General features: G+C 38.5%; 1 protein-coding gene across 2 annotated transcripts; it reads left to right on the forward strand.

Moving 5' to 3' along the window:
• Window positions 1-5,376: 5,376 nt before the first annotated feature.
• Window positions 5,377-14,497, forward strand: LOC121985277 (guanine nucleotide-binding protein subunit gamma 2-like). Of its 2 annotated transcripts, XM_042538625.1 has the most exons (5): window positions 5,377-5,447; window positions 5,523-5,703; window positions 13,873-13,925; window positions 14,008-14,052; window positions 14,126-14,497. In XM_042538625.1, the coding sequence occupies exons 2-5, from the start codon at window positions 5,554-5,556 to the stop codon at window positions 14,229-14,231; spliced, it is 354 nt and encodes a 117-aa protein (XP_042394559.1). In that variant the 5' UTR covers window positions 5,377-5,447; window positions 5,523-5,553; the 3' UTR covers window positions 14,232-14,497. The 2 variants fall into 2 exon arrangements, with proteins under 2 accessions (XP_042394559.1, XP_042394558.1); XM_042538624.1 differs by having other exon boundaries at window positions 5,391-5,703.
• The last annotated feature ends 1,130 nt before the right edge of the window (window positions 14,498-15,627 follow it).

Genomic DNA, 15,627 nt, shown 5'->3' on the forward strand with positions numbered 1-15,627 from the left:
TCATTACTAAGCATATCAAAGACAAAAAGTCAAAAGTACCCGCCTCCGTAAATAGAAAGGTCCAATCTGACTCCGAGATACTCGTCTCGCGTCAAGGTCCTGTATATTAAACATAAGGTCTAGTTTAGCTAAATTTAATTATAAGCAAAATAGCTAAACCAAAGTATTTTCCTTCAAGAACCCTAATTAAATTGAACTCAAAATCAATTAGGATTAGCTCCATTAACCCTAACCATTCCACTATTCGATTTCAATTGAAACCTACACACGATTCCAGATTAACATATAATGCCAACACAACTAGCAAACATCTACAACAAAGTCCAAAACCCTAAATCTTACCTCAAACTCACAGCCAGATAGTTCCTACCGGAGAAGGGTTGTTTTGCTGCTTGTTGCTGCTGGATCAAGACTTGTGGCCGAATTGGGATGTCCGCCACTAGAAGGTGACTGCCTGTTGCTTCCTCATTCCCTCTCTGTCGGTGGCTGATGGAAGAAGAAGTCGACAGTGAAGAAACGAACCAGGGCACAGCGTCAACAATCAACCGATGGCGAAGAAGGCTCGGCAGAACCTGGTGGCCGGAATGCAGAGGTGCGGCGGCGGCTGGGATGCACACACTGTACCGGCGATAGTGCTAGGGCACAGGGAAGGACTCGGCAGTGACTCTCGTCGTCGGCGGCAGAAGCTAGGGCACGGTGGAACCAACAGTGGTACGCGGGTGCCGGAATCGGGGTGGCCGGCGCTTCTCGAGTGGCTGGCGTCGGGTTAGGGCACAAAAAGTAGCAGCCGGCGCTAGGAACTCCACGGCAAGGGCTAGGGCTCCGGGTGGTCGACGGTGGCTCTCGACTAGGGCAGAGGTTGGGTCGCCAGCGTCGGCAAAAGAGAAGGGGAAGGAGATGGCATCGGGCTCGGGGGGTTTGTACCGGCCGGGGAAGAGGCAGTTAGGGCAAGAATCGGGAGAGAAAAGCTTGGCGTCGGCGCGTGGAGATGTGCTCGAGAGAAAAGGGTAAACGGCGATAATGAGAAAATAAAGAAAATAAAAAGAAATAAAAGAAAAGGAAATGTAAATATAAACATTTCCTCGTTTAGACGGGGTAGTCTAAACAGACTTTTCCGGGCCCCATCTTGATCCCCGTTAACTCGTCCTTACGAGCTCCGAAAAATTCCCGAAAAATTTCCAAAAATTCCTAAAAATTTCCTTATTAAGATTCGCCTATTTTCCGGTATTTTACAGTTAACCTTCAAAAGACCAGGAATAGTTGCCTTTGGAAACAACGACAAACTGAAGGTAATTGGAATAGGTAACATTGAATTAGAATCTAATTTTATTATTAATAAAGTACTCCTTGTTGAAATTTCAAATTTAATCTACTAAATGTTAGTCAATTGTGTGACTCTGAATTTAAGGTTAGGTTTACATCCACTGAATGCTTAATTAAGCATATCAAAGACCCTATAATAAAATTGAAAGGGCTTAGGAATAATAACATTTATACAATTAACCTAACCAGCTCCTCACTTAAGTGTCACTTGATACAAAAAGAGGAAACCTGGCTGTGGCATAGGAGAATGCCCTACACTAACTTGAACAATGCTTAATGAATACCAATTACCCAAATATCTCTAGGTAGAAGCTGTTAATACAGCCTGCTATGTACAAAATAGAACAACAATAAATAAAAAAACATAATAAAACTCCATTTGAAATTTACTATAATAAATTACCTAATATAAAATACTTTAAGGTATTTTGGTGTCCTGTTTACATATTAAACACAAGAGAATATTTGAAAATTTTTACCTAAAAAATAAAAATGGAATCTTTGTAGATTATTTCCTAAACAGTAGAGAATATAGAGTTTACAATAAAAACACTCTAAAAATTGAGAAAACAACCAATGTAAAATTTGACGAAGTTACTAACTCTAAAGAATTTAACTCAACTCAACCTCAATGCCAACCAATTGATTTCGCTAGAGTAGGCATTAATCTAGGGGAGCAAGTGAAAATCCAATAGATGAATATGAAGTTGAACAAAATCAATCACAAGAACAAACACAACATAGAATAATAAGAGTCAGCTCAGACCACCTAGTTGAACAAATTATAGGTGACCCAGACCTAAGAGTTCAGATTAGATCATGCAACCAAGCGACCAATTGAAGATAAGTTTTGACTGACAAAGTCGAGAACTTCCAGGCGATCATAACAATTGAGTAGGGCAACCTCGATGCCTAAGCAACCAAAAGTAGCTTCTAGGTGATCAAAGATGGTGTGATCTAATGATCTGACTCAGACGGTAAAGGATAGCGATTAATCATGCTCCAAGCATATGGAAGGAGTCCAGGGAATCAGAGTCGGTTGACTCCTCATTAATAAGGATAAAGTTTGCAACTAAGTCAATATGTTCTAGGCGACTGGAAGGACTCCCAGTCAATCAGAAGAGTGTCAGTCAATGTTCGACTGGGCTCTATAAAAAGAAGCTTGAAGCACTTGTTTTAAGAATCAATTCATTCATTTTCTCTACCATAAGTACTTATGTTCTTCTTGTGCTAACGCTCAGTGCTTATGCTCAAAGTTCAATGACAATTTAAGGCTTGTAACTTTTCTTACTCTTTAGTTGTCGTAACGTTGTCGTAACTTTTTATTATATATTTATGCTTAATTATCTACATTTATGTTAAAAGTTTCTCCACCTCTGGAGGTTTTCTAAAAAGAAAATATTTAATAAAATCTTATTTTTATTTAGTTAGTATCATGCATGCTATTTTTTCCAAGTGTTCTATTAGATCTTGCATATTAATCTTACTAAGTGTTCGGCTAGATCTTGCATGTTAATCTTAGTTTAGTTAATTGGTTCTAATTAGTCCCCCTCTTGCATGTATATGTCCTACAATTTGTCCAGTGTCAAACAATCGTGGCTCACTAAGATTTTCACTTTCTAGAGGTTTAAGCCTTTAAGACTTCCACTTAGCGCTTGACCTATTGCAAATTCCTTTACTTACTTGGCATCAAATGAAACTTATTGTGATTTTATCAATTCAATATTAGTATCCCGTGGTAATTTTAATATGATCAATTAAGTCAGGTTAGATCATGTTGGTATTTAACTCTGTGTCTAAGTATGCAGGAGCTAAGGAGCATAGGAAGTCGAGCAGAAGACGCCGCTAGCGAGAAGAACGAGACGAACGGCAAGGGAGAGAGTCGACAGGCTCGGTGCGTCTGAGAGACGAGGTGCTGCGGAAGAGTACACCGGCAGACGAGAAGGATGCGCGCGGCGGTTTGAGGGACGAGAAGCCAGAGCGGAAGCCTGCTCGAGGAGAAGGTCAAAAAATGGGTTCAGATGAACTCTATTCCGATTGGCCGAAATCACCCTAGCAAACAGAGTAGCAGAAGAGCCAAAAAAGAACTACGAAACTGCTGGAGGCGCTTTCATTGGAGTTAAAGGCGCCTCCACTGAAAGACGCCTTCAACCCACATGGAAGCCGCCTTCAATCTAGCAGATTTGAACGTTGCCGAGGATAATGTTTTATCCTCGGCAGATAAAGTTTTATCCCTTGAAAGCGCCTTCAAGCTGCGGATAAGATTCTACCGGGGTTATAAAAAGACCTCTGGATATAGGAAATAGGTAACAACTTCTGTATTCATTTCCTAGCTACTTTCTAAGCTTCCAACGAGTGTAAGAGGCTTCTCCGCCTTCAAAGAAGGAGATCTTTAGTGAGTTTACTCGTCTTGGATTAACAACCTCCCCGGTTATAATCAAGTAACTCTTTTGGCTTCGTTTTTTTATTCATTTATTCTATTTTTTTACACGACTAATCTAAGTGTCGAGAAAGATTTTTCTTAAACAGTCAGTTCACTTCCCCTCCCTCCGACTTATCTAGGCCAATATCCAGTCCATATTGTTAGTCTTTAATTAATTCAATTCTTCTCTTTTAAAATTATTTGTAGCCATGGATCCACTAAAATGGGAAAATATTTTAAAATATTAAAATTAATTAATTATCAAATAAAGAAATAAAAAACTAAAACAATGATGTTATTATGATTATTTAGAATCTATAATATGATTTTTTTTTTAAATTGTATAATATATTTTTAAAAAATAATGATGTCATTCTACTTTTTTTTATCAAACTTTTATATAAATAAATAAATAATAAATATAATAATATAAATGATAAATTTTATATTTTATATATTTTTTAGAACTATTAAATTTGGATTGCGAAATCTCAATAGAGCTATAAATCTAGATGTTAAGACTTCCAAAGATACCTTAGTATCTAGCATGAAGAGTGTGATTGAGCATTCTGTTAAAAATCAAATCTATTGATATAAACAAATGAAACTGAACTAATCGTGCTTCTTTTGGCAAACCCAATCGACATAATTTTGCTACTAAAATTAAATAAAAAATTAAACTAATATAAAATCGATTATTTTATAACCATTAATCAAACTTTTCTTATATTGGTAATATCATCAAATCGATTGATATATCAATCGACTGGACAATCGAATCAATTCAGTTTATTAATTTAGTTGCACAATATTTATCTAATTTAAAGATAACAGTGATTGATACGGATTCAATTTAATCGGTGAATTTAAAATTTTAAAATTAAGACAGAATCAAATAAATCACAATAATCAATACTTACAAAAATTTAAAATTTTGAATTAATCAAACCTGAACTTCTTGATTCAATCAATTCTGTCGGTTATTTTGATTTAATCCATGTTTTATTCCCCTCATGAGCAAATACTTATTGCTTTACTAGATATAGAAATTTGACATTTACTTGATAATAGCATTAGTCAATTTGTTAGAAATATATTAATTATGACACTCGATCGAGTTTAAATTATAAGTTAGTCAGAAATATATTTGTATTTATTAAAAATTTCATTATTTTTTTCTTTCTTTTTACAAAATTTAATTGGATAAAACTAAAAGTATTATATAATCATTGAAAATTATATTAGTGATTTTCAATACTATTATTTTCTTACACACTTAATTACTTTTTTATAAAATATTTTTGGAAGAGCTAATTTTAGAAAAGAATGACGTTGATAGAGCATTAAATGGAATAGAACAATAAGTAACTTAAAGATTCTTTTAGATAAATAACCAAATTATTTGGGTGTTCATGTTATTTTAACATAAATAAATTTCTGAGTAATTTTTTAAATTATGATGGTAAAAAAATGAATACATTCACACCCAGCGTCAATTCATCCCAAGGACGAAGAAGAAATTACGAACGATTATTAATATTTAAAATAATAAATAATGCATTAAAAAAAATATTTATCTAATTAAAAATTAAAACTTCAGATCTTATGATAATAGACCTTATGCGTTAGTCAGGGACACAATTTCTTAAATCACGCCCCACGGAGAAGTGAGCTAACTGCTTCTTCCACGTCTCTTCATATGGTTTTCTTCTTTCCGCCGACCAAGAAATTTCGCCCTTTCTTTCCCCATCCTCTGATCGATCCATTTGCTGATTAGGGACGCACCCGAAAGGGGTTGGAGAGATACTATGGCGGTCAACGGAGGAGAAGGGGAAGGGCCGGAGGCGCACCTGTTGCCTCCGTCTATGCGTCAGCCGTCGCGAACAGGCGACTTCTTGGGGAAGCACCGCTTATCGGCGGCCATCACTCGGCTCAGCCAAGAGATCCAGTTCCTCGAGGTTCCCCTCTATGTCTCTAGTTTTATATCCTTCTGCCACTGATTTTAGATTTACTAGTTTATCTCGTTTATTTCCAGATATACATATTGAACTAAAAGCATGGTTCTGCTTAGATCATGATTTCTCAAGCTGCATGAGATTCGCTAAAAGGAGTAAATTTAGTGTTTTGTCTTTTACATGAACTGAAAAAGCCACCTCGACTTTAAACGTACGGCTATTATGCTATCTAAAATTATGTTTAATACGAGGCGTATCATTGACTTAGTAGCAATAACAACTATGTCAGATGGAGAAAAGAGGAATCCCGGAAATGAACAACTATTTTTTCTATGGTTCGTGCAAAAGAATTAAGATACTATAGTACTTGGTAGAGTACTGTAGGTACTCCGTGTAAATATTCAGGTGTACTTGCTGACTACTTTCTGGTGTCCACTAATTCTTAAAGTAGTAATTGTCGTCTGATAACTTACAAAATATAAGTTATTCTAGTTTATTATGTTCTTTATTTAATCTACTGGATATTCTAGTTCATCACTCTCTTTATTCAGTTTATTTATGCTTATAGAGTGCTTAAAAAAATTGAAAAGTGTTTCTCCTTTTTATCATCTTAAAGACGAAACATCTTATAAATATTAAAAGAAGGCATATGTATGTATTCATAGATTCATACTTCATTTGCTTTATTGTGTTATGAGTGTTGTTAAAATGATGTTATGGTCAAATTACAATAACAGTTAAATGAATCCACTAAAAAGATTTAACATTGGTTTACAATGAGATCCAAACTAGAGGAAACTAAGATTAAGGAAGATGCAAAAAGGAGGTCACAGATATATCCAGCTGAAGTTGGTTGAACTGACTGAAGCGCTCTCCTCATGTTGGAGTTGCTGCAGAGTGTAGGCAGTTCTTTGATCCAAGAGTCTAATCCCTTCCCAAATTAGCACAGGTGAGTATTTGTACGGCCGTTGCCCCAATGTGTTCTCCATAAATTCATTCATGAAACTCAGATATATTATTAGAACTGACTGTGTCTACAATGATTTCTTGATCATTCTCGTAGGACACCTTTGGCCTTTTTCAAAACTTGGATATACCATCAGCCTTCCCATTATCACCTCAAACAATGAGCTCTACTGTGAAATAATTAAATTTCTCTATCTTATGCTTCAGCTTCTCAAAATATGCAATGACCCTGATCTCCTTGGCTTTCCATTGACTTGCAGAGCTTATGCAAGTTTGGGATAGTATGGCATTCGCTTCTATCCTGCATACAATCTAATATCAATCCCTACCTTGTTAAAGTCTAAGTTAAGTCAAGTTAATAGGTTAGGTTAAACCAGTTTTGCCAAATAGACAAACAAGAAGGTTGTCTGCTTGACCTCAGGTTATGCATTGTACCTCTTTTTAGTTCTGCGCTTTTCTGATTCATATCTGTTGACCCTAATGACTCCTCTATTAGATTAACTGATGCAGACTGCAACATCTCCTATCACGCTATATTAACATAGATCAGCTTGAATTATATTTGTCCACATTGTGGTAGGAAAATTAATAATCAGATAGAACATAGACACAACTAATGAGAATTCAGCATACATTTTGGCACTTTTTCTGTTGTAGCACACTTTTATCTTTATCCAGCATGGCTTCAATGGTCTTTGGAAGCTTCTCCTATTAGGAATGAAATAATTATGAGAGTCTCAATGCTTAAGATATGATGGGAGTCATCAACATGCTTATCCATTCTTACAAATGCATAAATGAATTTTGACAAAGATTAATCCTTCCCTCTTCTTCAATTCATCGAACTATCAGCATCATCGGTTATTTTTTCTATTTATTCGTTCACTATGAAATAGACCTTAAATCATTGGTGAGCTCCTCAAAACAGCTAATCTCTTCTATAGAAAGTTGAGAGAACCATTTGAGTATTACTTCACTCAAATTTATTGGAATATTCGACACATTAAAACATTCGAGATCTTATACTAGGATATATGGGTCCAAAGCCAGATTATATACAATGTCAAATCTTATTTGTAACTGTAAGAGTCTATTTGCATCTTTTTAATATTCATTGGGTTAGTGGCCATCAACAGTAAAATGGCCTTGGCAATCATAAGGTTTTTGGTTTTGGGGAATATATTCTTCAACACATTATACCTCTTCACCTCTCTTATGAGAATTCAGCTTGGACATTTTGGCACTTTTGCTGTTGTTGCACACTTTTTTTCTTTATCCAGCATCTCATCGAAGGACTTTTAAAGGTTCTCATATTAGAAATGCAATAATTGTGACAACCTCAATGCCAATAAGATACAATGGGATTCATCAACGTATCTATCCATTCTGACAAATGGGTTAATAAATTTGGCAAAGGTTAATCTTTCCCTTACCTTCAAGTCATCAAGCTGTCTCCATAATCATGTATTCATCCATTCCCTACGTAATAGCCCTTAAATCATTGGTGGGCTCCTCAAAATAGATAATCTCTACTGTCGAAAGTTGAGAGAACCATTTGAGTAATTACTTCACTCAAAGTTATATTGGAATCTCAACGCATTATAGCATTTGAGATCTTATACTTGGATAATTGGGCCCAAAGCCAACTTATTTACTACGTTGAGTCTTATCTGTCATCATAAGAGTCTATTTGCGGCATTTTAATATTCATTGGGATGGGTGCTTCTGGGATGTCTAAGTCGGGGCATTTGCAACGCATGTTTCTTTGTTGTCTTTACTGGATCATACCTTCCCCAGTTGTCCTCTTCTCAATTGTCTAGATGCTTTTACCCTTCCCATTTAGCTTTCATTCTCTAGCTCATCTTCAGAATTTCTTCCATCATTTCTCATGCTTGTTTACTTATATGTTCACTTTTAGCTTCTTGCCTTCGCCAAACAGTTTTAAAAGTAAGCATCAACATCGTGGACATCATGTTTCCATAATTCTCAGTTGTCATGTCAAGCCATTCCAAGCCACCTTGGATATACAGATATGTTCAGACTTTGCCACCACTAACTTCTGCCAATGCAAGAAGTTACCTTTTTAAGTACCCTAGGTTAGTTTTGATGTGGTCAACTGAGTTAAGTTAGGTCCGGCAGTTTTGATGTCTTGAGTTTGAGTGCACAGGAACTTAGGAATACAAGAAGTCGAGCGAAAGACGCAGTGAACGAGAAGGATGTCACAAAAAGCGAGTCAACAAGCTCGGTACATCCGAGAGACGAGGAGCTGCGGAATAGTACATCGGTGGACAAAAAGGACATGCGCGGTACATCAGGAATGAGAAGACGTGGAGGAAATCTGCTCGAGGAATGGTTGGAGTTGGGTTCAGGTAAGCACAACTCTGGACTACCTGAGCATTACCCAAGCGAGTGCGAGGAAAAGAATGATCAATACTGTAATTGATCATTCGGATACCATTCGGATGAATAGTGCTCGAGACGCCTCAAAGTGAATTAGAGGCGCCTTAAAGTACAGCAGTGCTTCTACCAATTTTGAGACCTGAGGCGCCTCGGATGAACAGTACCTGAGGCACTTCAGTTGTTTAGAGGCATCTCATATGAACAGTAGTCGAGGCGTCTCCGATCAACCGAGGCGCCTCTATTCAAGCAGAGTCTTTGGCTGACCGTTGCACATTGAATAAAACTTTATCTAGCTAGAGGTGCCTCCAACATTCGAGGCGCCTCTTCCAGTGCCACGTCAACAAATGCTAATTTTTTCCAAAATGCTATAAATATCACCCTTTAGCTGAGGTTCAAAACAACAATCACTGTAACAACTTTCTTAGTCATTTGTAAGCTTTCAAAGTCTGTAAGAGGCTACTCTGCCTTTACGAAGGAGATATTTATAATAGAGATTTTTCAACTGTCTTGGATTAACAACCATCTAGGTCGTAACCAAGTAAATCCTTAGCCTTCTTACTCTTTTTGTTTATGTTATTGTTTTTATGCTAATTACTTGGTTTAATTAATATTGTATCCTTGCTAAATTGGAAAGCAAGAGATTTGTCTAACTCATTTTTCAGGGTTATTCACCCCCTACAAAAAAGTGGATCAAGGATGGACCATTTGCAATTGCGGCCAGATCGTGACCACAATCCGACCGCAATTGGTTGCGATCCCTCCCTGGGTTCATCGACCCCCAGGTTATAGTTGTTGGTGTAATATCTCTTGGATCAGGTTGGCCAGGTTGCTAAGCTTGAGTTGACTCAAGCTTGAGTTTTGATGTTTGACAATATGTGGAGATTGCAGGTGCAATCGTCTGTTTGGGGAGATTGTTGGTCCAATTTTTCTCTGGTCAAGGTTTGACTAGTTTGATGTGAAGAAGAATCAAGTAGGTCAAGGTTAACCGGATACTTGATTGGGAAAGGCCTAATTGGAGGTTAGGCAAAGAGAAGTCCTAGTGAGTGAAGCCAGACAGTTGGAAAGTCCCGATGAGTGAAGCCGGGCAGTGCGAAAATCCTGGTGAGTGAAGCCAGGTGAAAATCCTAGTGAGTGAAGCTAGGTGAAAGTCCTGGTGAGTGAAGCCGGACAGTTGAAAGTCTTGGTGAGTGAAGCCAGGTAGTTGAAAATCCTAGTGAGTGAAGCTAGGTGAAAGTCTTGGTGAGTGAAGCCAGGCAGATGAAAAGTCCTACTGAGTGAAGCTAGGCAAATGGAAAGACCTGGTGAGTGAAGCCAGACACGTGGAAATCCAGGGTGGGTCATGGAAGACCGGACACCTGGTGTTGGGAAGTCCAAGTAGGTCAAAGGAGTGACCGGATACTTGGCACAAGGAAATCCAGATGGGTCAAGGGTGACCGGACATCTGGTAGAAGGAAGTTCAAGTAGGTCATCGAGGACCGGACACTTGGCACGAGACGGTAAGTTCAAGTCGGTCAAGGTTGACTGGACACTTGACATGAGGAGAAAAGTCCAAGTGGGTCAAAGGATTGACCGGACACTTGGTGAAGAAGTTTCAGCAGGTCAAGGTTGACTGAATGCTAGGCATGAGAAGTTCCAACAGGTCACGGTTGACCGGATGTTGGATTTGGGAACCCTTGAGCTTGAGTTAAGCAAGTCAAAGGTGGTCAATCAATCAGTCGATCGATTGGACCAAAGCCCAATCGATCAGCCGATCAATTGGGAGAGTGCTGCGATAAACAACAGCCCAATCGATCGGTCGATCGATTGAGAGCCTGGATTGCAAGCACAAAAGTCTCCCCAATCGATCAGCCGATCGATTAGGGCTGGATTTCTCGCGCGAATGCGAGAAATCTGAATCGATCAGTCGATTGATTCAGGCTTCTCCAGCGAGAGCACAGATGCGCTCTGAATCAATCGATCGATCGATTCAAGCCTCCCCAATCGATTGGGATATGACCGTTGCGCAGTTAGTGAGCGATGGACAGCTGCGATTACGTGGATGTGACGTGGCAATTGATTGGGAGTAAGCTCAATTGATTGGGAGCCCTAGAAGCGTCGAGTATAAAGTCGTGGCGAGCTTTCTTCTCCAATAGACTTCTACTCGAGCCTTCCTTCAGCGCACACAATTCTTCTCCCCTACTCACCGCTGGACTGAGAGCTTGGAAGAGAAGTGCTGTTGCACTTTCCACAAGGTCCAGAGGCGTCTTCATCAACAAGAGATCAAGCAAGAAGAGGTTTTTCACTTGTATTCTTGTATTTTCTTCTTGTGTGTGTTGTATCTTGTTGTGTGAGTGTTGTACGAGGTTTCTCCACTTCCGGTAGTTACCGAGGAGTATTTTCTTAGTGGAGTGTGTGTCGTGTGTGGATCTTTGGATTAGTCACCTCTTCTTGAGGTGGATACTAAGTAAATCCTTTGTGTTAGCGTTGTGAGTGTTGCTTCGAGTTATATCTGCTGCATATCATCATCACGAAGCAAGTCAACGAAGCGCGATGAGCTATTCCCCCCCCCCCCCCCCCCCCCCTAGCTACAAATCGACCCTAACAATAGTTTGGGTTGGAGCTGGTGCCCGGATGAAGTCAGTTGAATTAAGCCAATTTCCTTTTCGAGCTTTTATAGTATCTCTAAATAAATAATTAGAGCGGAACTTTAGTAGTTCTTTGATTCAAGAGTTTGGCCTCTTTCCCTACCCACAAGGGTGAATTGGAATCGGTTATGCTATGTTTCCTTCAAAGTGTGGATCCATAAGGGAAAGGAATCCCTACGGAAAACACATCTTTCAAACGAAGGAAGAGAACAGAAAAGAGAAAGAAGTGGAGAGAAATGCATCCCATGAAAAGCCTGCGAAAGGAAGAGGGAAAGGAAGAGAAAATGATGAAAAGGGAGAAAAAAATAGCGAAGGAAAAAAAACAATGAAGGGAGGCACCAGAGAGAATCAACTAGATTCTCTCGTTCTCTGCCGCTGGCTCCCTGGGTATCTTCGTCCTCGTCGCCGCTGCACTCGTTCTCCTTGTGCTGCCGCTCCTCCTGCACTCGGACTTCTACGGCTTCCTGGTGGTCCTGAGGTAGACCTCGCTGGCCATCGTGGGGAAGGAGGGAGGGTTGTGCGATTGTTTTGCCAAGTAGATGACTGTTGAATGCTTAATGATCGCATGTTTAGAATGGATGTTAATTAACAAATGTTGAATTAAAAAATATAAGTTTCCATGTCTGAAGCTTTTTACATAAATTCCGTATGCAATATGCTTAGCAAGAAATGTCTGGACTCAGAGAGGAAAGGAATCTCCTCAGGGAAAAAAATCCTTCAAAACGAAGTCAAAGAAAAGAAAGGAAAGAAGATGGAAGATAAGAAAATTCACAAAAAGAATGAAGCAAAACAAAAAAGCCGAGCGGCCACACAATGCCACCATGGCGCGAGGTCGTGTTGTGCCGCTTGTGGTCAGCCGCGAGCTACGGCAGCCACTAGTGGCTCACAGGTGGTAACGCTGGGATGGCGACAGGCTGGTGGAGATGCTACAAAGAGGAAGAGAAGGGCATACCTTCCTATTTGGGCGGATAAAAAATAAGCCAAAAAGTGATCCGCTGATGGATTTATAAATCCATCTGTCCTTTATTTATTAAGGAGTAAACGAAAAGATAAGTATGTTGGCACTGTCAGTCCTTATGCATCTTCACTACCTGTGTCCTGATTCGCAATGTTGCTATTGCTTTACTAAACCAAGTGAGCGAGTGTGCTAGTCCTAGGTACCATGGTGTCAACTGATATGCCTGTATTAAACAGTGAATAAATTTAGCCTTCATGGCAAGATTAGTCTCCTAAATTTAACATGAATTTTCACCTTCCATTATAAGTTTGTGGTCATCTGAACAAACAAATATACACATGAATCATTCTAGATCCATTTTGGATTTATGGAAAGTTTATGGAAACTAGTTGGTAATGATTTGGAAAGATTTTTTAGCTACAATTACTGGAGAATCCTGCTCTTTGATCACATGATTAATTCACATATATGTGTTTCATATTTGCTTCTTGCTTTGCAAAGGGAGGCAATCCAGTGATTCTGGAAAAATACAAAAGAAAATAGAATCATGCACGTCATTTAAAATAAACTTATACTTTAAATTTGTCTCTTAATCATCTTACTTAAGAAGGTGTACCTTCCTCTCCTTCTGTTAATCAACTTGCAGTTTGCAGTCAATAATAAAAGTTGATTACCTTAAGGCTGGCTTGCTGCCACTATGTCATGGGATGATATTTTGCCATATTGGCTTTCCTTGTGAAACTATTCTTATCAATGGAGGACAATTTAGATTTCTGATAATAATGACTTTCCTGGAACCAGGGACCTGAAAGTGGCATTTCACAACAATATTGTTTTACTTCGTAGCTGTAGTCTGTAACACAGACCAGTCAAATATTAACTTTCTTATTGTCAACTATAGACTAGCCAAGGAATATTTTATTCTGTTTCACCCTTAATATCACCGCCACTGACGTGCAAAAATAGACTTGACTACTAAAAGAATCCATTTCATGCATTGACCCGATTGCTTCAAAAATTTCCATAATAATATTGTGTAATTCACAAAAGAAACCCAAAGAAACCCCCAAAATGACTCTTTATAGTGTTGGAACAGCTTACTAGGAGACTGCATATCATCAAACTAGGCTGTTGGAGTTTAAGTGTACAATGTAATATTCTGTCTATCTTCATAAGTAATAAAAAAAACTAAATCTTAAAGTGATTATACCCGTGTGGATGCAGACGGAGCTAAATGAACTTGAGACGACGGAGACTTCTGCTGAAGCATGCAAGGAGTAAAGTGCTGCTGTTTCTATATCCTGAGTTGTCATTTTCGTACCTTGTATTAACAACCCTTTTAACTGGTGGAATCTGCAGAGTTTGCTCTAACACAGAAGACAAATCCGATGCTCTTCTTCCTGTGTGAGTTTCAAACATGCACTTTTTTTTTTTCAGTATTTTTGACGATCCGTTGCCCTTGCTTCCTTTTTACCAGTACACCAGGCCCTGAGAATCCTGCATGGCACCGATGGTTCCAACGAGTCCGTAGTTCTCAAAGTCGTAAGTGGTGGACAAACAAAGGCTCTTCTGATTCCTCTTAACACAGGTGTTACCCTTGCTGATGACTCGTTGATAATCAAAACGTACAGTCACCACAATTTGAAGTGTTTCCAAACTGCAATTGGTTGTGTTGATAAATCATTTCACCCTCATCAAGCGGGAGCTGCAATTGTGATAATGCGCATGTTGTTGTGGTGTGGGGAAAAAAATATGATCAATATCAAATTTTTGTTATGGCAATGATGTTAATTCAGAGACAATTGGTTCTTTGTGCAAACATCTACTCAATTCAAAATGTGATTATGTATCGATAATGCATATCTTCTTGCTTTGGAATGCTATCAGAAAGAAGTGAGGTATGTTTAACTAGTAAAATTAGTTACATTCTAATACTGATTAGATTTCCCGACTCTCAGATTAGCTATTTGCATAGGTATGTTTATGATCATATACAATTGCCAGGCTGACAAAAACCTGGCAGGTCAGTTTCCAAGCGTTCCTAACAAAAACTTATGTTTACGCATTTAGGTATGGTTAATTATTATAATGGAATTCCTACCTTTTGTGGTTATGAGCAACGACTAGTACTAACGCTGCGTCAATATTCTTGCCTCATTGGCCTGTGTTGCTGATTGCTATTATAAGGCAGAGAAGGTTGAAAGTGAGAAGCTAGCTTTCTAACAATTTGATTTCGAAGTTCTGCACCAAACACTAAATTAGAAGTCCCACCTTATCATTAATTAAGTCCATATAAATCGTTTTCAATATACATATAGTATGGGGCCTTCATAAAAATTTCTCTCTAGTTTCAATTCCTCAACTACACCTTAAAGTTTCAATTCCCAAAAACAAATACGGCGTTTTACCCAAAGACGTAGGTAGAGTATACTATTTATCAAAAGACGTATTATACTTTTACAAATACCAAAAGGCATATTACAAAATGTGAAATTCCTTTTAAACCCCTCCCGTCAACATCGTATTTTTCCATCCCATTTTTCAATGTTTCCAAAGCACATTTGAATTGTTTAAATTTAAAAATATCATTGATGGTTCGAATGCTGATGGCGTCAATATATTTCTCTCTTCCTCTCTCAACCCGTGCAACCCGCGCGCTTTTCTTAACTCTCTGATAGCGAAAATCTTTCACACAATTTTAGTTGCGAGATCGTCCCCACCGAAAGACTACTTAAGTGTCTTCGTGTGTCCGTCAGGCGACATCAAGTGTTTCCGACGGAAGCAAGTGAGTTGGGTGGTTCATCCTCTACTGTGAAGTTTAGGGTTTCTGTCAATACTCTTCTTTCATAATGGCGGAAGCAAGTGGGTTGGGTGGTTCATCCTCTGTTGTTAAATTATTCGTAGAGGTATCACCATCAAAACCATCGGATTTGCAAAGGCCGAACCAGTTGGGACAAAAACTACATTGGAACAGCATGT

This window comes from Zingiber officinale, chromosome 5B, assembly GCF_018446385.1.
Source record: "Zingiber officinale cultivar Zhangliang chromosome 5B, Zo_v1.1, whole genome shotgun sequence".
NCBI lineage: Eukaryota > Viridiplantae > Streptophyta > Magnoliopsida > Zingiberales > Zingiberaceae > Zingiber > Zingiber officinale.